Raw genomic sequence first — 22,455 nt, 5'->3', positions numbered from 1 at the left:
ACTTTGGTCAAAAATTTTGTAGCACCGAAATTTACAAAATTTTAGGACTTTCAGTACTTTTTGGCATGAAATTATTTAAAATTTTAACAAATTTTAACTGAATTTTAATAAACTTGGACTAAATTCAAAAAAAAATCGCCCTCGTGAACTGCTGTAAGGATCAAATATCATACTGATCAGGTAGTGCTGCACTGGTGTTGATATGGTGACCATCTTGTGATTGTCCGAACCGTTTTAGCCTTGGTTGATGCATACTTGTAATTAACTTGTTGCATAGTAACAAGCGGATTTACAGCTTATTATATATACTCTCTCCATATTTATAATGAAAATCGTTTAGAATAATATTTAAGTCAAACCTTAGAAATATAAATCATGAATAACTCTCAACAGAAAATATAAAATTTATATGAATAGATTTGTCTTGAAAAATACTTTCATAAAAGTATACATATATCACTTTTCAATAAATATTTTTATAGAAAAAAGAGTTTTAGAGACCGTGTCGCTGTCCTAAACGACTTGCTTTTAAAGTACGGAGGGAGTACTTGTTTGCATCCATCATCGTCATGCATGATCGTGTATCGTGGTTACAATTTACTGCTTTCTTCATCAATTTAGACGACTTTCCATATATAAGAAAGATACCTCGCTACAACCAAGCTGATTCCGTTCCTCGAAAGCTTCATGTAAGGCCTAAATTTAATCCGAGAAACAGTTGACCTCTCCCAAAAAAAAAAAAAAACTCGGAAGTCGTAGGAGGCCTACTGATGGATCGACTTCACGTACATCTAGTCTAGGTAACGGTGCAACGGTCTATAAACGAAGCAGAAGGATCTGCACCATCAGACCGCCCACACAGGACTACTCCGTAAGTGTGAAGCCATGTCGTCCGGCAGGAACACACCAAAGCCCACAGGTACGTTTCTATTAGGGTTAGATGAAGCTCCTTATTACTCCCTCCATCCCAAAATACACAAGATTTTAGATGGATGGGACATTCACCAGTATTACAAATCTGGACAGAGTCTGTTCAGATTTGTTGTAGTGTCTCATCCGTTAATTAAAATCCTTCATATTTTAGAACGGATGGAGTAATTCTCAATAGTTGTATATGCACAACTTTTCTGAAACCTCCTCTATCATTTACTTTTTCTGTCCAAAAAGTATTTGATATACAACATTTAAAATAAAAAAGAAGTCGATTTTGCCTCTTGTCGGTCCATAAATCAAGATATTATTAAATATGTTTTATCTCTTCGATACCTTAATTTAGTTTATCTATGCATATCCATATGCCAATAATATTTCATCTATGCTTATTTATATTGGGATCGGTATAAATCAACCTAGAAAATAGAGGACACTTTTTTTCCATTTTTATCTCTATGGAATCTACTCCCATCCTATGTTTTAAAATAAAACATACTGACTGCGATTTCCTATTGACTTCTAAGTCGGAACCAGATTTCATTTATTTTCTTTCCCTCTACACCATATATACTTACTTTTCCGACTATACAAGAGACTTTATTCTTGGTCTATAGGCACAAATCCAGTAAAAAATATCAATCAATTAGGTGAGCATGATTTCTGCACTTTTCCATTGAATCCAGCAAATGGATGTGTTTTTCCAGCCACTGAGTATCTACAAATCGGAAACCTATATCCTAAGATCATACAAACCCATTTCATCAAACCCACCCCTACTTTGTTCTCTGTTTCCGTCTTTCACAATAAAAACAATCGTGCGTATGGGCGTTTGCTCCTCCTTCTAAAGGTGAATCGTTCCATTGATCCATCCGTTTGGTTTGAGAAAATCAGCCCGTGCTATGATCTCGTATATGGAAAAGTAAATCAACTATCGTACGTCAGGCATTGCTCCGATGCTAATAAACTTAGGCTAGCTCGTTATAAAAATATATAAACTGAACTATATATAGTTATTACTAGAGAATTGATCGAAAAAAAATCATAGCCATATGAATAATATGGATCCAATAGAAAAATAATGCTCATTTGGGCACATGAATATGCGCTATATATATTATAGAGGTCCAAGATGACTAATCAATAATTTAATTAGATGGGTAATAAATAATTGAATTAGATAGATAATAAGAAACATCTAGATCCAATGACTGCCATCTTTCTACTGCAAGAGGGGGTGGAAGTGTTCGCCGACTTTGATAGGATCGAGCGCCCTTGCGCTGAAGATGAACGGGGCTAAGCATTGCGATATAATAGTAACAAAAGAATGATGAAGTGGCTTTATACATTTCCTGCTTTATAGGAGTTAATGTTTTTTTTTTGGATTCCAACTATATAAAAAATAAAATAGATGAGATGGAAGCGGGAGGAACAAGGGAAACAGTGCCTGCCCTCCAGGCTCCAACTCCCACCCCCATAAACACACACGAGGGAGGCATTACTTATAAAACGATTTTTCGCAGGCCATAGTCTTTTCTTTTCACATATGACCTAAAATTTAACTGCCTATGAAAATGCTTGTAATCCCTTAGCTTATTGACCGCATGTGAAAAACCTATTTCCTTAAGATACATGAGAAAATCATGATTTTTAGATGCAGTTTGTTAAGAAAACAGTCCGCAAAAATGAGATGATTTTTACTCTGTGGTTCTCATTAAGTTCTCTAAAGGAAAGGAATATCATGTAAAATTCGATTTTCATGGGTAGTTCTAGAACCACAGTAGAAGATTGGAACAACATTGTTTCAAGAAAAAAACATAACCCTTTCATCTCTAGACGAATGACGACAAAGTTTATATGAAAATTGTAGTTGTTGATGAAATCTAAAACCTTGTAGTCTAAAGTTTTTTTTATTTGAGATCGTTTAGGGCCTAGATATGACTACATACAAGCTCTCAGCTCTATTTTTTTTAAAGAAAAACAAAATTCTGAGTTCTTCAATCTACCCCAGATAGAGGCATGACCTCGACAGGGAAAATTGAAAATATGCCACTGTTTTCACTCCTAACTCGGAATAGCCATTATAAATACACAAATTGTAAACTTGCCACCAAATTTGGTATGTGTTGCTTCCTTTTGCCATTGCTATTCGAACTGGTAGAACTAAAAGGCCAAAAAATATTTCATAAAAGTAATGTAAAAAACAAGGAACATGACTTTACTGTTTTGACCTAGATCCCAAATCCCCTGATGCCTCCGTCCAAATCGAGACCAAAACTACCCAAAATGGATCCCAATGAAATAGAAGATCGATGGCAATTGAGGAACAACGGCTTGGGCGGTAACGGTTGGCACAGCGGCGGGGAGGTGCTTCGGCGGCGGCTGCATGCAGCACCGGCCGGTAGCAGCTGCTGCACACGGCGCTGCGGTGGGGAGCAGCAGCAGCGGCATTTGCAACAGCAGCAGCTGCACGCGGCAGCAGCAACGCACACGGCGGCGGCAGCTAGCAGCAATACGTACGCAGCAGCAGCAGGCTGGTGCTGCAACAGCAAGAGCAGCAACTATGGCCGGCGCAGGGCAGCAGCAACGGGTGGCAGGGGTCATCCTTCTTCTAATTATCATGAAAACTCACATTCTAACGGTGTTAGTCTAATTAAGCTGTAAGTGCAGTGGCAGGTATTATTCCAACACGTTTTAGTGTTACATATGCAATTACGTTTTTTTTATGGAAAATTTATAATACCGATTCAAACCAGTGGCAAATATTCAATGGATCATCATAGGCTTTTTTTTTAATAATTTAAGTGCCCAAATATTCGTTATAAGCTTTTACATCTATTTTTTTTAAAAAAAACACACGGGTAATTTTAGAGGTGGCTCCTTAGGAAGTTCAAATTTTGAAAATTCATTTTAGGTAAGTTTGAGATGAACCAAAATTTTTGGAGATCATTACAATATTTTTGGAGATCATTACAATATTCGGGCGCGCCAGACCGCGGGCCAGTGTTGCCAATAAGCGAGACCGATGGCGCCACTCCACCCCAAATCAGTACAACGTGGCGCTCTCGCTCTGTGGAAACGCGATACCGCGTCGATATCGCATAACCAACAAGCGACACCGCCAGCTCAAATCTCCTCGCCATTCGACATGCGAGACCGTCACGCTCTCGCGCATTGGTAACGTGATACCGGGGCGATATCGCGTTTTCCCATAGCGAACCTCAGTATCACACTTTCTAACCGTGATTTCTATGGTATATTTATGCTAATCAAACCACATCGGTATATTTCTGAAAGAAAGATCGATGAATAGTATTTTTTCAAAAAAATTTCTCAGATACATGATTGGATAAATGATGACCGTCTGATCAAATACATACCTGCATTATCCCTCCGGACATTTATAGTGCTTCTCCTCATACACTTGGCAGGCATGAAAGAGAGCAAGCAACATTGAAAACTTAATGGGCTAGAATTTTATAAGTTGTGTACTTATGAAATTACAACTTATAAAATTTGACACACGGACCAAGTGAAACAAATACTCCCTCCGATTTTTATTAATATATGATGTCATTAACTTTTAGATACATATTTGTCTATTCATCTTTTCCAAAAAAATTCAAATAAAACATAAATCATACTTAAAATACTTTCAGTGATAAAACAACTCACAACAAAATAAATTACACATGTATTTTTTTAATAAGACAAATGATCAACCGTGTGTTTACATGTTAACGACGTCATCTATTAAAAACGGAGGTAGTATGAATTGTTTCTTGACTAAAAACATAGAAATACTACGGTGGTTATGTATGTGACCTATGAGAAATTTCATAGTAATGATTTTTGAAAGGAATTTCATAGTAATGTTTAAAGCCAAGATCATTTTAGTCGCAAGAGAAAGAAAACACAATCTTTAATCTTCAACAAAGATGGCTTCTCATGGTTGCGCGAACGCGCGACTTTGAGTGGCTAGTTTGGCATGAAATATTTTTGGTATTTTTTTCACCTCTATGTACCATTTATGCTGCTCACTACTTAAAAACCATTAAATAGTTCTAGAAAATTCCAAATACACACTTTGAGAACTTAATCTCAAATCAAATTAAAATTAAATCATATTTACTTGAAAAAACACAGCTAAATTATTTTTTTTTATTTTTTTACATATGTGTATTTAAATTAGTGTTGTATATTTATCCCGTGATATTTGACCACTAAAATATGATGTGAAATAATTTAAAAATTATCATAACATAAATTGTTATATGTTGGTCCCATGTGTCACAATGTACTTCCTCCGTTTCACAATGTAAGTCATTCTAGCATTTCCCACATTCATATTGATGGTAGATTCATTACCATCAATATGAATGTGGAATTATCTAGATTCATTACCATCAATATGAATGTGGGAAATGCTAGAATGACTTACATTGTGAAACAGAGGAAGTATTTAGAACCATAATAACTTCTATAAGACATAAATATTTCATTTAGTTAAAGCAGTACAACGGATCATAGTTGAACATAAATGTAATTTAAAAATGAACATTTAAACAATATTTATATTATAGATCCCATTAATATTTGTGTATATTAATCTGTGAAGTAATATATTTTATTTTATATTGTAGAAAAAAGTTGTTTAAAGACCATCGATTATATACCCACACATACCTACAACATGAGTGCACACTAATTAATTAAATTGCACCCCACTTGCAAGTACCGATACCACCATGTATTCTACTCTTCCTTTCAATTAGATGAGACTCTGGCTAATTTTTTCCTGCCCTCTCCTCTTCTCACTTATCTTCCCAGCTGGACTACCACAGACATCGGAACGCACGACACCGGCACAACAGCCGGCACCGGGAGACCGTCAGCCGGAAACGAATGCGGCGGGGAAACAACGCGATGCTGTCCCGATGTGTACACAAGGTAAAATTGTACCTTAACAATAGGGCTGTCAACGAGTCGAGCTCGAGTAAGGTCGTCTGCCTTAGGCTCGAGCTCGAGCCGAGCCTATAAGATGTTCGAGCTTTCAAACAAACTCGGTTCGAGCTCGATAAAACTTAAGCTCAACTACCGAGCTTCATTTTTTAAGTAAAACAATATATATTTCAAGGATAATTTTTTTAAAATAATTAATTTATAGCCCATCATATTAATAGAAAAGAAAAAAGAATAAAATAAATATATAATGCCAATATAGTGCAAACAAATAACATAGTTGATTCTCTAATATTTATTAAATAACAACAAAAATCATAAATATATGAAGCTCGAGCTTGGCTCGACAAAGCTCGCGAGCTTTGTGAGAGGCTCAGGCTCGGCTCGTCTAATGCTCGAGCCGAGCTTGAATCCAGCCTATGACAAGTCGAGCTCGAGCAGCTCGTAAGCCTCGAGTTTTTTTGACAGCCCTACTTAAAAGTCTTGTTTAATTTAACCGTTTCTTGAATGGCCAACTCTCTGTTTATTTTTTAAGTCTAGCTAGTTACTTTATTTACATTTCACTCTCCGTTGCTTGTGGCATAGGCCATCCGGTGCAGAAAGCCTAATTTACAAACGTGCGCATGATTGGCATCTTGTGAACACTTTCTAAACGCATACAACAAGATGTTAGGGTTGGGGTTGGGGTTAGGGTTAACGGGGTGGAGGGGGTCGCTGGGGAGGTGCAAGTAATAGATCAGGCTTAAATAGATGGCTTGGGAGGCGACAGACCGGCAGTGGACGGCAGCACGGCAAGAGCCTCGGGTTGGCCGCAAGTGGTGGACCCGTGTTGGTGGTGACAGGAAAAGTGAGGCGTGTGGGACGAGAGGAGGTATGCCGGATGGGCTTTGCCAGCACATTGAAGCTTTTCAATGTCTGAGGATGTAGGAAATCGAAGGTGACCTGTGTTTGGATTTTGCTGGAGGAGGAGCAGCAAAAAGAGTTCGCCGGAGGGAGCTCGCCGGCCATTGAGGCCATGACTAGGGCTATTAACGAGCCGAGCTCGAGCGAGCTCATCTGACTAAGCTCGAGCTGAGCCTATAAAATGTTCGAGCTTTCCGACAGGCTCGGCTCGAGCTCGATCAAGCTCGAGCTCGACTACCGAGCTTGATTTTTAAATAAAACAATATATGTTTCAAAGATAATCTTTTAAAAAAAATTAATTTCTAGTTCATCATATTAATAGAAAAGGAAAAAAGAATAAAATAAATATGTGATGTCAATATAAGACATACAAATAACATATTTGATCTCCTAATTTATTAAATAACAATAAAAATTATATATTACTAAGCTTGTTGGAAGCTCAAGCTCGGCTCGACAAAGCTCACGAGCTTAGGGAGAGGCTCGTGCTCAACTCGTCTGGAGCTCGAGCCGAGCTCAAATCAAGCCTAGGACGAGCTGAGCTCGAGCAACTCCCGAGCCTTGAGCTTTTTTATAGCCCTAGCCATGACCACTCCTATGGCCCACATGTTCTACCCCTAGTCGGTTACTCCCAACGCCCGACCGCTAAGTACTGGCCATACAAAATAAGTGAAGAAAAAAGATAAGACAGAGAGAGGAGTAGGGGGTTAATAGGATGGGATGTCGAGACATGTTCACAACCCACCCATCCATGTGTCCCTCGACTGTTCCACGACCCATTGGACCCTTCTACCGTGGTTTGGAATTTGTAATAAGATTAGATGCCCAAAACTTTAGCTAAGTCATAAAATTATATTACTCCCTCCGTTTAATATTACAAGTCGTTTGATTTTTTTAGTCAATTTTTTTAAGTTTAACCAAATTTATAGATAACATATAGTAATAATTTCAACACAAAACAAACATACTATCAAAATATCAAAATGTATTGTACGTTGGATACTTAATGAAACTAATTTAGTATTATAAATATTGCTATATTGTTTTACAAATTTGATCAAATCTAAATAAGTTTAACTTAAAATAACATATTATAATATAAAAAACATATGAAACAGATGGATTAGATTGGATGTGTCTGCGCTTCTTTTTTCAGATATCAAAAGCAGGACTATGCTACGACTTGGATGTCCAATTAACTCGTAGCAAATCCAACGCTACTTAGCCAACTTGTAATCGCGATCCAACTCATAGAAATTAGTTCTCACATTCATCCGAGATATAGCTAAAAAAAAGTTGTATCCAACTCACGATAACAATTACACACTTTTTGGTTTTTTTTTTTCGGTTTGGCACCACTACATCTAGCGACGAGCCAATGCAAAACTCGATATGATGAAGAGCACCATTTCTCCGGGCTGAAAATCCCGACCTATTCGACAGTGTTTGCGTCAACTTGTCGTATTCTTGCAGAACGCCGGTGTTGTCTGGTCCCATAGAAATGTAGTTCTAATTAACTACCGGATTAGACGGGGGCAACATCCACGGATATGCTTAGATCTATTTTTATAATAATTTTAGCATCCTTGTTACCGGGAGATATCGTAATTTTAGTGTAAAATTTAGTATCTATACCAAAATTTATAGCGTAAAATCTTGGCACCTCCACAAACTTTCTTAAGAACTATAAAATTTATCCTTTTTTAAGGCATTATTCTGTAGAATACATCATAATACAGTTGTGTTGTGGTTAGGTTAGTTGAGAGTAAGTTGCTACGACAACACGATATATATGCCCATGTTGTTATAGTTTTTTTTTCCTACGAGAAAAAAGTCTGAATTATGCTCTGAACTATTATCATCATTCGAATTACCCGTAATTCGAATACCAGATATTTTACACTCTCAATAATTTAAACCAAACAAATAACACTCTCTACTCAATCAGAAGTTGTTTCGGTCCTACTCCTACATAGCTCAGGTGGTGTTTGGATCCAGGGACTAAATTTTAGTCCCTGTCACATCGGATGTTTGAACATTAATTTGTAATATTAAACATAGACTATTTACAAAACTAATTACATAAATGGGAGCTAATTCACGTGACAAATTTTTTAAGCATAATTAATCCATAATTAGCACAGGTTTACTGTAGCATCACATAGGCTAATCATGGATTGATTAGACTCAATAGATTCGTCTCATGAATGGATTTTGTCAATAGCCTACATTTAATACTTCTAATTAGTGTTCAAACATCTGATGTAATAGGAAAAAAAAATTTTAGTCCCATCCAAACAGCCCCTTAGTCTCCATCGTGGTGCCATGCCCCCGTCGCCTCCAGTTTCAAGGCAAAGCAAGGATGGAGGGACTGCAATTGTCGAGGGCGGTAGGTGGAGGTGGAGGTGGAGCTCAAGCTCGCTTGAGGAGCCGAGGAGGGCGGCATCCAGCCTCAGAGGATCTCGAGCTCGCCTGGGGAGGACGCTAGCGGCGGAGTCGTGGAGCTCCAGATCTGCTCCCACCTCTCTCTGACCCCCAAGCTGCTCCGATCCGCCTTCTCCTCCTCCATAAACTCGCAGAGGGAATCTCGAGCTCAAGCACCACATTCGCTACCTCGATCGAGCTCTCTGACTTACTCGATCATGCAGTCACCAGGGTTCACAATTCTGACAAAAATCGGTGGAATTTTACGAAATTTCGATGTTTCAACATAGCTCGAAATTAAGTTTCGATTGGAATTTCGAAGGTTAACCAGTAAATTTGGTCGAAATTCAGTCAAAATTTATCAAAAACCGATCGAAATTTATTGAAAACTGTGATATCGATGGGGCTCAAAATTTAGTGGTCAACCGGTAATGTAAACCCTGGCAGTCACTCTACAAAATTTTCCACAAGGTCGAGAAGGAAATGCGGTGATGGTGGGGTTAGCTATCTGATCAAGATGATTAGCTAGGTAAAAACAAAAAGAGACGGTAAAAATCTGTAAACGTGTTCCCGACCCTGATTTAGGCTGCATTCTTTTTCTCGAGTTGAAGGGAGATTTTAAACACACACGAAACAAAACGAGAAAACTCATTAACACATAATTGATTAAGTATTAATTATTATAAATTTACAAATTTATTTAATTGATTGTTTAAACGACTTTTATGTAGATTTTTTTAAAAAAGAGAACATTTAACAGCTTAAAAAAATGAGATAATAGAAGACGAGAAAGTTAAAAATCAAAGTTAGAAGAAAAGAACATATATAGTCTTACTTTTATTTGAATGGTCTGCAGGCGGTGGTGGCAGTGACGCGCAAGGCTCGGCAACAGGTGGACCCTGCAAATGTAACTGTAAGTATTTTGGGACGGAGGGATTACGTAGTAGTAGTACAAGTTTCTATCTCTCTATGCGTCTGGTACTCCGGTAATGTTTGAGCCATTTCGTCTAAAAAGTATTTAGCAACTATAACAGTATCTACGTATTTGGATTGAAACTAATATTGTTTGCTAAATAAATATATTTGATATAACTGTATGTATCCTACTAAAGCATTATTGGTAAATGCCAAAACTTGTTCTTTTTAAGCTAAAGAACTACAGAAGTTAGTAAAATATAGAACTAAAACACTTCATTGTTCACTTTGTTGACTAATATCCTTCTGACAATGTCTGTCAATTGAATTAGTATAATATGTATTGGATTTTCCTTTTTATAGTCTAAAAGAAATACATTTGTTTTTTTGGCACTTTGCGGAATATACCGGAAGAATTAACTTTTTACCATCCTCCCAAAATGCTAGTGCTTAAATGCGCTCTCCTAAAATTTTATTCCCAAATACCACCCGGGCCCAAATGTTAGCCTCACATATCACCTGGTACCACGTCACTTTTGTTTGAATGGGAAAAGAGGCTAATATGTGGGCCCGGGTAGTATTTGAGAATGAAATTTTAGGATAGTGGAATTTGAGCACTGGCATTTTGGGTGAAAGATGTATTTCAAACTATACTTCCTCTGTTTCATATTATAAAACTTTCTAGCATTGCCAATATTTATAAAGATGTTAATGAATCTAGACATACATATGAACGTTGGCAATATATGCTAGAAAGCCTTATAATATGAAACGGATAGAATATTTTTTATTGCCAGTGATTGGAGCAATCAATATCCCGCGTGATCATCTAGTCTGATCACCGATATTACAGGTGCTCCGAATAGCTTGAAAATTCAAAATGAGCGTAAAAACAATTGAATATCAAAATTTAAATGGTAAATCAAAGAAAATTTGTCCTATCAATATGTAACAAAAACTTTTATTTTTCATTTTTAACTAGCGTATATAGTCGTGCGTTCGCACGACTTTAACCTCTCTGTACTGAACGTGTTTACATTTACACATTGTTTCTACTGATAAATTATACTTAGTCTATAGCTACGCTCGTCCAAGATGGTTGATTCGCGGTTTATAAATATGAAAAGTGGGTTTATTGGTATGTTTTTTAAATATAATTTATATGCAGAATAGAGTTTTAGGATTGTTGTAGCGGACAGGATTGAGTTTTGTATTTGTCTTCTATGCTGCCATTTCTCCCACAGTAATCATATTTTTCACTTTTGCTTAAGCCGCGCCTCCATGCCACCAATCACCGTCTGCATTTTTGCATGACTCTACCATTCTCATATCTTTTTTACGTACTTAATAGGTGTCCGGAAAACTTATTTGGCCAAAAATCTGCATACAACACAAATATATTTATCTTGATATGTAAAAAATAAATTTTATCATGAAAATAAATAGTAATTTTATTACTCCTTTCGTTGCTAGATACTATAGGTCTACGTTTGAGCACAGCAACACAATCGTAACTATGGGCCTATTTTGAGGAGTTTAAGCTTCTGAGAAGCAGCTGCCGAGAAGCTAGCTGGTGAGAATTTGGAGAAACTGGGAAGCTTCTGGCTTCCAGTTCATTTTCCAGATTCTACAACTACAAATTCTTAAAATCTGCGTAAAAAACTGGACTGATTGGAGAAGCTTCTGGCAACTGGAGATTCTAGGAAAAGCTGCAGCTGCTAGAAACTCCCTCAAACAGGCCCTATATCTGGTTTAAGATGTTATTTTTTCTTTTATTGTTTTGCTGGCCAAACACAGGTTTTTACAGGCGATTGGCTCCATCACTTGCGAATTAAGGCATATACATAATTTTCATAGGCAGACGGGTTGCCATATACAGAAATAAATTCTCATAGACAGATCTTTAAGTGATCCACATGTGAAAATGTTTTCGTATATGCACTAACTTTAAAAGATCCGTTTGAGAAAATAGATTTTCATAGGTGGCCTTACACCGAAAGTGCACGATTCATTTTTTAGAGACGTGTCTCTTTTAGTCTGCACGTAAATAAAATGTTGGTGTTGCTAAAAATATTTTTTTTAGAGTGAAACCAAAATAATCTAATAATGTGTAGTAATCCACAAAGCTCTATGTGCTCCTGTGTGTAGAATAGGATTATTTTGTACACCAGATAATAAAAAAAAAGATACCAAATTAGTGAAAATCCCTCCAGAATTTGCCATACTTAAAAATGGCGTACGAAATATTGTCTAATTTTACTTATATATATAAAATGACGATTTTACTCATGGAATTGCCTGCCGTTGAGTAAAAACGACGGTGCAACCCGAGAAAAAGAGTGTCCTATACTTGTTCCGTGTAATTGGAGGCGTGCTTTAATTTGTGTAGGCCTTTATTATTTTCCAACACTCAAGACAGAGAACGTGCTAATTATACCGAAATACTATAACGGACTGATCTTAGGTAATTACGATGGGCTGCACTCGGAACTTGATAAGTTGAAAAGGGAAGTTGAAGAGATGAAGAAACTTTACAAGGAACTATTCGAGGTATGTATGTTATCGTCCTCATAAATATTTAATTTTACGACGGGCATTCTAATGAATTTGAAGCGCGTGACTTAGAGTTTGGCACGGAAGGATAAGGATGTCAACGCTATTTTGAAGAAGAGCAGTGCGGCAAAGGTATATTTCATTATGCCACTGAGCTTTTGCACTTCCCATCGCATTTTGTCCACTTCAATTGTTCCATATTCCATCCTGATGCTTGTGTTTCAAAAATGTCAATTTTCTCGAAGAAGACAAACAAACCTTCTTGCGATCGGGATCTCGATACGTATCTTCATTATTATAAAAATTAAATTAAAGATGTTCTTATCGAACTTATTTCATACATCATATTATCCGATTCCGCTTCAGCGTCGCGCCCCGCTTCGTGTTCGCATGCATGCACGCACCAATTTTTAGTCCGAGTCCAGAATTGTTTCACTCAGTTTGGCTCCAAAACATATGCGTCCACAAGGGAGGAAGAGAGAAATCGGAAAGGAAGACAAGACGGGATTTCCAACGCATGTCTGCGCGGTCGGCCTGCCTCCCGACCTCCAGATCAGTTTTGATCGATGAATTTTGTCGTGCTGCCACATCGCAAATTCTTGATTAGTTCGATCAAGTACGTATATGTCCGTGTAAATACAGGATTCAACATAGTATGAACCATCTCTTTTTTTTAAGGGCTGTTCACTTTGTACCAAACTTTTTCTAAAAATACAATAATACAAATATAGACGCTCACAATATATGCACTATTACCCCTACGAACGCACGTACACATGCCCTACGCCGATGAGCATCCCTGAAAAACTGGAATGTAATTTATTTAGATTGATGAGGTCACTACAAGTGACTTGCTGTGGACGGGAACGTCGTCTACCACTGAAAAACAAATAGCTGTAAATACGAGCAGTCGTGTCAAGTTCAGAGGTTCAACCTAGATGGGCTGGTTTCACACCACAAGAAACCTTAGCTACACTCACTTCGCACTTTGTTGCCAAACTTAACCCTACTAAATTTTGGCTTTACCAAACTCTAGCAAGGCAACAATCTAAATATTTATACACGAACGATTTTTTCTTTCTGCGCACGCGGTAAGTTTGGTTTTTAAAGTTTTTTTCCTTTATCTTGTGCAATCCGCACGCGCGTAGCACGCCCTGCCTCAGCCGCCAAGCTTTCGGTTTTCTTGGTCCATGTGGTTTTTTTACCATTTTTTTCACACGAAAAGGTTTATTTTCCGCGCACACGGCAAGTCCGGTTTTTTTTTGTCCTTTCTTTTGATCTCATCTGGTTTGTCCGCACACGCACAGCGTGCCCCGCGTCAGCCACCGCTTGGCCGAACCCTAGCGCCGCCACCACGTCGATCTACCTCCCCGTACGTTTCCTCCTCCAATCGATTACAAAAATTGATTCTTCATTCCTCTATCATCATTTTCCCCATGATTTTCTCTGCCAACTTGACTTTAATTCGCTAAAGTTAATCTCTATTTAAAAGTTGCTGATGATGGCCGGTCGGCGAGCTTGATTTGCTTTGATTTTGGAAAAAAAACGGTAAGTGGAGATTAAGTGGATCAAAAACCCTCAACTAATTTTAGTAGATCGAGAAATATTCGGCCGAATTTGATGGGAGGATCGGCTCCAGCATTGTACGAGCATAGGACTATCTTTCGGAGGTTGAAGACGGCACGTGCGAACTGGGTCTGCAACTCCACTTGTGGGCTGCGCCGAAGAGAGGCAGGTCGAGCGGAGAGAGGTAATGGATTGGGCTTGGACTAAAAAGAAAAAAGAAATGGGCTTTCGGCCCAAAACCGATGAAAAATTTTCGTTGACTTTTTTTAATTATAATATGTAGCGATTTCAAATGTTTCAATTTATTGCTTAGCTCTTAATGGTTGTTGTATCACTAAAAAAACGTATTTACCTGTTGCAACGCACGGGCATTTTTTTATAGTTATTATAAATATTAAAGATATTTTTGTTGGTATTTTGGTACGTCTGTGTATGAGTCAGTTTTTAGGTTAGTTTGATTTTGGAAATACATATCCATATTTAAATCGGGTTTTAAGTTCGTTCGCTTTTAAAAATACGGAAATGAGTCGTATAAGATATCTCTATGCTAATTTGAGATGATTGGACTCCTAATTGCAGCTCATGATTTTCTAGAAATATATATATTCAAGCGAATTCCCACAGTAAATTTAAACTTAACTAAACCTTATAACAATAATAAGATTAAAATAACCTTCACCCGTTGCAACGCACGGGAATTTTTTCTAGTAAAAACAAAATAATGCAAGATTAATCCTAAGTTACTAAAATTCAGAAAAATAAAATAGAAGTAAATTTAATATCCAATGAATAAGGCAATGCGTGATTAATTCACATTCGGAACAAAAAAACAAAAAAGACATTCTAAACCAAAACTGCTATAAATCGGTAAGATTCAAGAAAAACTACATTAATAATATAAAGAAGAATCCACATAATACACAATACAAGGTTAATTGAGATTTGGACTAAAAATAACATAAAATCTCTAAATTGCTGGAATTTAGAATAAAATATTTATAGTAACTAGTACTCCATATAAATATAAAAATTGCTGGAGTACTATCTAAAGATGTGCCCACACAAAAACAAATGCTGTTAAGATTCAATATAAAAATATAATTTATAGATATCCAAAGTTATGATTAAAAAATATCAAAACATAAGTGCCTGAGAAGTTGAATGATATTAATTCTGAATAAAAAATAAAACTAGATATAGTCGATTTAAATGAAACTTGAATCTTAATCCCTAAATCACTAGATATTAACTTTATAGAAAGATAATAAAAAAATTCACAAAAGAGACTACTCAAACCAGGGCGGATTTAGGGCCCGGCCAGCCTGGGCAGCTGCCCTGGCTCCTCGATCTGCATCAGTACAACGGTTGCTCTGTTTTGCTGGCGAAGCTGCATGAAAATCTGCACTTTTTTTGGGCAGCAAGAGCAGTAGCAAGCACAGCGTTTGGCCGATCAGCAGGAGCACTGAAGTGCTAATAAGAATTTATTTCTATTGGTCATTAGTTTATTGTGATCTACTCCCTCCATCTCGTAAAAACCAATTTCTTGCTTTGAATCTGGACATAAGCCAGGTGTTGGTTTTTTATGTAACGGAGGGAGTATATTTGATTAATCAATCAGATTTGTACTGGATTAGGATCCAAACTTCAGAATGTCACGGCGTTTAGTTGATGCAAGGAACCATGATGATACTATAGTGAAAGATTCTTGCGCATTACCATTCATTAGCCCAGCCTGGGCTCGGAAAAATTAGCCACTGTGTATGCGTGTGTGTATATATATATATAGCAAATCTATTCTACACCCCCCTCTTCCATGGGTCAAACCCACCTCCCCCTACCCTTCCTTGGGCCCAAAACCCCCTTCCCACCTCGATCAAAGCGTCCTTCCACCGGTCAAACCCACTCAATACTCCTTTCCCCGCCCACCACTTTGTTGTTCTCGTATTGCAGAAATCGTGTAGCAATAGCACGATCATCGTGTAGTAACAAGATAACATTCTCGCAGTAACAACGCCAAAAAGTAGTCATGATAGATCTAGTTTCGTTAATCGTTTTTTAATGAATGTCATGGTGCAAACGGATTAGAAAAACAAGATATGATATGAGAGAGATTGCTCTCTAAAGATTAAGATTTACTTATTTTTAAGTCCTCGTTTCACTGGAACGGCGCAGTAATGCGACGGCTAATGTGTAGTAACACGACTGCTTTCCGCAGTAACGATGTTAAAAATAGTTATGATGGTTCTAGTTTCGTCAAGCACAATTTCTACGAATGCCATGATGCAAACGGATTAGAAAAATAAGACATGACGTGTATGTTACTGCTATCTAAAGATTGAGATTTAAAATACTTTAGCTCTACAAAAACATTACTACCATAGTGTCACTATTACTATGCATGTTCTCCGTTACTGTAAATTTTGTCATGTTGTTACTGCCAACAGTGTAGTAACAACCTATAAATTTTGCTGTAACGTATCATGTTACTACCCTTCTAATATAATGTTACTGCCGAATTATAGTAACTAGGTTTGATTATCACATTAACATAACCGGTTCTCACACAATTTGAACGGACATACAAAGCATGCGAACAATGTTTTCTATTCACATAACATCATGCGGTGAATTGGTTAGGAGAGTTTGCCGTGGACCATGAAATCATGGGTTCAAGTCTTGATTTCAAAACAAAGAAAAAGAGATCGGGAGGAGGGAGGATCCCTCCCGATCGGGTGGGGGAGGGGGAGGAGGGGGAGGATCGCTGGGAAGGGGAGGAGGAGAGAGAGATCAGGAGGGAGGGAGCGCTGGGAGGGGGAGGAGGAGGGCGCGCCTGGGAGCGACGGGATGAGCTGGGCCTGGGAGGTGGGAGGGGGGGTGTAGAATAGTTGTTCTAAGGGGGATGTGTAGAATAGACATGTCCTATATATATTTATATATTTATATTTATATTTATATTTACCTTGCTTAGTGTTCTTTTCAGAAGTAATGTTCAACGCTAATTATGCTGACGACAAGTGTTACACCCGGACATGGAGAATTTGATGGTGATTCTTAAGCTTGCTCGGACTCAACCTGGTCAATTGTTTGTGGGATTAGTTTGTTCATGACACTGAGCCACTATGGTTTATTTCTTCTTCCTCCGCACTTGCACTTTTGTTGAACTATTTGGTTTCTCAGCCCTATGTGGTGTAAACCTATGTAGTGATGTAATAATGGTGATTCCCTTTTGGTAATATTGCCGATGTTGTATCAGGAACTATGCTTATGCTTTTTTGAAAAAATATGTGTTATTTCATTCTTTTACGCTTTATTTGATATGATTTTATCTCAACATGATTTATGATTGTATATTATGTCAGAAGAATATGATCAAATTATCAAAACAGATATGTGCCAATGATGATGTTTCATGTTTTCATGATCTTACATATGGGGAAATGTCATCAAGTCTATAATAGAAACATGTGTTAGAGACATGAGATTGTCGTGGTTCTGAATCTGCAGCCTAATGGTTCATTTAGGTTGTTTAATAGTACTCTATGACTTGGTAGTTATACAATAAAGGGAATTGCTAAATCACAACTGACTGAAATTTTTGAGGAATTTCTCGTATATTTCTAACCTTAGGATTTGTTTGTGATTGTTGCTCTGGCAACCCCATGGTCCTTCTCCTCCAGTTCTGAAAACCCTGACGAATGGCAATGGAGTTAGGGTTTAGGGTCCTGGGTTGGATTGGAAGGAGGGGACGAAGGGCGACACCACCGAGCTTAGAGGGATGGATGTGAGAGGCAGCAGCATGGTGGTGGACAGTGGACATAGGTGGGCTACCTGGATGAAGGTGATAGGCCGTCATGGGCAGTGGGGTTAAAGTGAGTGTGTGTTTAGAAGACAACAGCCGGTGGTGGTGGATGTGGCGCCAGGAAGCCGTTGGCGATGGGGTAGACGACGATGAAGGGGCACCTCACCACTATTGGATTGAGGAGGAGGTCAGCCTGATGGGCCTTACCTACGCCGGCATGAGATATTATTGAATCTATAAAATATTTTCAGCCATAATTTATTGAAGGAAAATTTTATACCCCACATTAACTTTGCTAGTTATTTGACTAAACATTCATTATAAATTATAGAAATAAATTATTAAATATTTTTTCATTCCCTGGTAAAAAAAGGGTGTGACATTCGTTGACTCTCATCATTATTTTTGTCATCGTTGGTGTTCCATTTTATAGTTTATAGACGATGTAGGCTTGTAGTCGCTACTTTACGTTTTCGTTGTCCCTCGGCTCACTCGTGAAACCACCGCCTCCCTGCTCATTTGTCAGTTGTCACCTATCAAGTCATCAGTCCGTGTTGTCTCACTTGTTTGTTATGGTCAGCGCCTAGCGAAATTAGTACTTCTCATCGCCATAATTTTATTAGAAGCCCTGCTAGGTAATACCACCACCGTGTCCATGCCTTACTCATTTTCCGCATGTCAGGGCGCCCTCTTGCAGCTCCTATTCGTCAATTGAGCAGCTCGTCCTCCCACGACCACATTTGTTACTAAAACGGAATCGGTTATCTCTAACAAACTTAAAGCATCATCTCTTTCAGACAGGGCAATCATTACTAAGCAAAGATCAGTGATGTGAGAAAATATCTCAAACGGGCATCCGGCCGTCACAGACGATACATCTCAATCGGGCTAACGCAAAAGCCCGTCACAGATGACTCTCATCTCTAACAGGCCTAGATTATATCCCGTCACGGATAACTCGCATCTCTAAAGGACCTAGATTATAGCCCCTAGGCCCGTCACGGATGAGTATAATCTAAAAAAAAATTGTTTTTTTTGTTAGCCTCAAGCCTTTGCCCTCACTCGTGTGCCTTCCCGGTCAGTCACCCATCTGGACTCGTGTGCACCCGAAAAGAATTTTCCGGTCGGTCTCCCATCCCGAAATCGGAAATGCTAATGGGCGGGTGATCGCTCCCCCGCCCGCCCAGCGATCACCCGCCCACCCTCTCCCCTATACTACTAGATGTACTCCTCCCTCTTCTCCCCTTTCCTCCTCCCCTTTTTTGTCTTTCTACTACAGTACACCACACAAATTTTTTTAAAAAACAAAAGTTAGAAAAATTTATGTATAGAAATACTATATATAAAATATTTGAATTCAAATTCAAATTTGAATCGGGTATGTAAACTTTTGACTTATAAACTTTGGATCTATAAACTTTAGGTGTATAAACTTTAGATGTATAGAAATACTATATATATAAAATATTTGAATTATTTGAATTCAAATTCAAATTTGAATCAGATATAATTCAAATTCAAATTTGAATCGGGTATGTAAACTTTTGACTTATAAACTTTGGATCTATAAACTTTAGGTGTATAAACTTTATATCTATAGAAACACTATATATAGAAAATATTTGAATTGAAATTAAAATTTGAATCAGATATAATTCAAATTCAAATTTGAATCGGATATAATTCAAATTCAAATTTGAAACGGGTATATAAACTTTTGACTTATAAACTTTTGGTCTCTAAACTTTAGATATGTAAACTTGAGGTGTATAAACTTTAGGTGTATAAATTTACTAAAATAGGAAAGTAATGCGGTGCCAAAAAAGAAAACCAGGTGGAGGGAGGGAGGGGGGAGGTGGGGAGAGATCGCTACCCCATCCCCACGGCGATCGATCGCCCATTGGGCGTACCCTCCCGAAATTGTGAAGAATTTCCCGGTCAGTCACCCATCCCGAAATTTTCTTTGGATATTGGCTTCCGAGAAAGAAATTGTAATTTGTTGGTACGAGTATTCTATTAATCCTATTAAGCCCTGGGCCAAGATGTCACACCTTAGCACTATTCATATAGATTCATTCACATACACAACCATCAATATATTTAACACAACAACATTCACATAACATCCATTTTGATCACATATTTCACCAGCAAGACCGAGTTAATTGGATCAAATATATATTTAGCAAGTATTATCATGAGAAGGAGGTAAATGAGAAAAAATGACTTTCGAATTGAATTTTATGATACTAAATGAACTCATATGAAAATGGTGTCAAAAACAAAGTTGTAGAACTCATTGAAATCTACCAATTTTATTTTGGTCATTTCTCCATCCGAGTTTGATTGAACTATAGAAAATTTGTATTTTAAAATATAAGAAATTCAAATATTTTTTCGGGTAGTAAATGATTTTAAATGAAAAAATGGTCAACAACAAAGTTGTATAACTTATAAAGATTTACAACTTTTATTTTGGTCATTTTTCCATATAACTTCTTTTAACGGTTTGAATTTAATTTGAAAATATGACAACTTCAAACAATATTTTTAAATACTAAATAATTTCAAATGGAAAAATTACCAACAACAAAGTTGTATAACTTACCAAGATTTATAACTTTTTTTTTTGGTCATTTTCTATATAACGTTTTTTTAACAGTTTGAATTTAAATTTAAAAATATGACAACTTCAAACAACATTTTCAAATACGAAATGATTTCAACTGAAAAAGTCATCAACAACAAAATTGTATAACTCATTAAGATCTATAACAAAGTTGTCTCCGAGTCACTGACCAACCTGCTGATTTTCATGGAATCTCTCTCGTTCAGAGCTGGATCATCAACGTCACGTAACATATCTTGCAGTAGATCAGGATCTACATCAACCATTTCACCGCCCAATGGAGATGGTACAAACATGTCATGCTCATCTTCATCTCCTTCTTCATGATTGTCTGCACCACTTCCATCTGTAACTGCACCATCACTTCCCAATTCTTACTCTCCATGCTTCACCCAACATATGTATCCCTTCATTAATCCCCGTCGTATCAAGTGAGCGTGTACGTCCACTCATGTTTCAAACATAGTCTCATTTTTGCAATCCATACGTGGACAACATATGTATTTGTTGTTTCTTCTTCTCCTATTCTCCTCCGCGGCATTCATAAAACTTAATACGCCATCTCTATACTCATTACGCTGACACTTCGAAGTAGTCATATACATTCAACTTCGATTCATCGCCGAAAAAATGAACAAAATATTAGTTTACATACTACTCAATTAATAAGAAATTATCAGTACCTTTTTACATACTTTTATGATTTTTCCTGATTTTCTTTGGAAAAAAAGGCAAAAATTCGCCCCCTTCAACCTCCCACCAAAATAGTGAACAGTGGGATAACTTCAGATAACAGTCGGGTGGAGTATTTACAATGTGCAAAAATATATCTCAATCGGACCTAAGAAACGACATCTCTAACGGACGCACAGTTATCTCTAACGAGTATAAATAAAAGCCCGACACCGATGAGTCATCGGTGACGGGTGTTAAAGTCATCTCAATCAGGCCTTCTTTGGGGCCCGTCACTGATGTGCTTCATCACTGACGGGCTCAGTAGGTGGGCCCGATTGAGATAGTGGAGGTCATCTCAATCGGGCCTAACTGTGAGCCCGTCACAGATGAGTGTCATCGGTAACGGGCTACATGTACTGGGGCCTCGATTATATCTGTACGAGTACATCTACAACGATGTAATTTTAGACCCCGTTAAGATGACTTCGTTCTGACGGCCCAAGAAGTGTTCCCCTGTCACAGATGAGAGGATATGTACTAGTGCGCTCGCCTTGAAAACCCAGCCGAAGGCGTCGGCCTCTCCAGATCCGGCCAGGAGAAAACGGAACGATCTGGCCATCAAGCCGCCAGCAACTCGACCCCCTACCTCTGCCGCCGCCGGCTCTGCTGCCATTGACTCCGCGGGCTACGGCAACGCTGAGGGACGAGGAGGGGGAAGGGCGGCGGGCTGCTGTCGAGGCTGGTCGCCGCGCGAGTCGCCCTTGAGGACGGTGCCTAAACAAACCATGGTGCAAAACACCGTCGCGGCATGTAAGCGATTTGCAAGGACTACCAAACAGTAACAAACACGGTAATTGTTGTGAGTTAATTTTGACTTACTATAATAACATTGAGATCGTCCATTCATACGGGGGCAATTTAATTGGCTGGTGAGTAAACTTGCAACAGCGCACTTTGTGAAAAGTGTGACATGCCACAAGCCCACAACACAAAGTATATATAGCTAGCAATTTTGTTAGTGATAAGACTGATAATGTTTGGCAAGAAATTGAGCGTACAATAACTGGGTCCAAGCGCCCGTAAACAACTAAAAGTTGGC

The 22,455-nt window shown here is 38.0% G+C and overlaps 1 protein-coding gene across 1 annotated transcript; it reads left to right on the top strand.

The window, feature by feature from the left end:
* Window positions 1-780: 780 nt before the first annotated feature.
* Window positions 781-17,423, top strand: LOC107279186 (uncharacterized). Its single transcript, XM_015758538.3, has 6 exons — window positions 781-919; window positions 5,761-5,880; window positions 10,076-10,132; window positions 12,599-12,684; window positions 12,760-12,819; window positions 17,234-17,423. Exons 1-6 carry the CDS (start codon window positions 886-888, stop codon window positions 17,237-17,239), a joined length of 363 nt encoding a protein of 120 aa, XP_015614024.1. The 5' UTR covers window positions 781-885; the 3' UTR covers window positions 17,240-17,423.
* Window positions 17,424-22,455: the final 5,032 nt, after the last annotated feature.

The sequence above is a fragment of the Oryza sativa genome, chromosome 10 (assembly GCF_034140825.1).
Source record: "Oryza sativa Japonica Group chromosome 10, ASM3414082v1".
Taxonomy (NCBI): Eukaryota; Viridiplantae; Streptophyta; class Magnoliopsida; order Poales; family Poaceae; genus Oryza; species Oryza sativa.
The sequence above is the reverse complement of the archived record's forward strand: the minus strand, read 5'-3'. Positions and strand labels throughout refer to the sequence as shown.

Excerpts from the sequence above, each read along its gene's own strand:
- LOC107279186 (XM_015758538.3), top strand. The coding sequence starts at position 886 with ATGTCGTCCGGCAGGAACACACCAAAGCCCACAG. Across the intron at positions 5,881-10,075 it reads TGTCCCGATGTGTACACAAG|GCGGTGGTGGCAGTGACGCG; the intron begins GTAAAATTGTAC and ends AATGGTCTGCAG. Across the intron at positions 10,133-12,598 it reads TGGACCCTGCAAATGTAACT|GTAATTACGATGGGCTGCAC; the intron begins GTAAGTATTTTG and ends GACTGATCTTAG.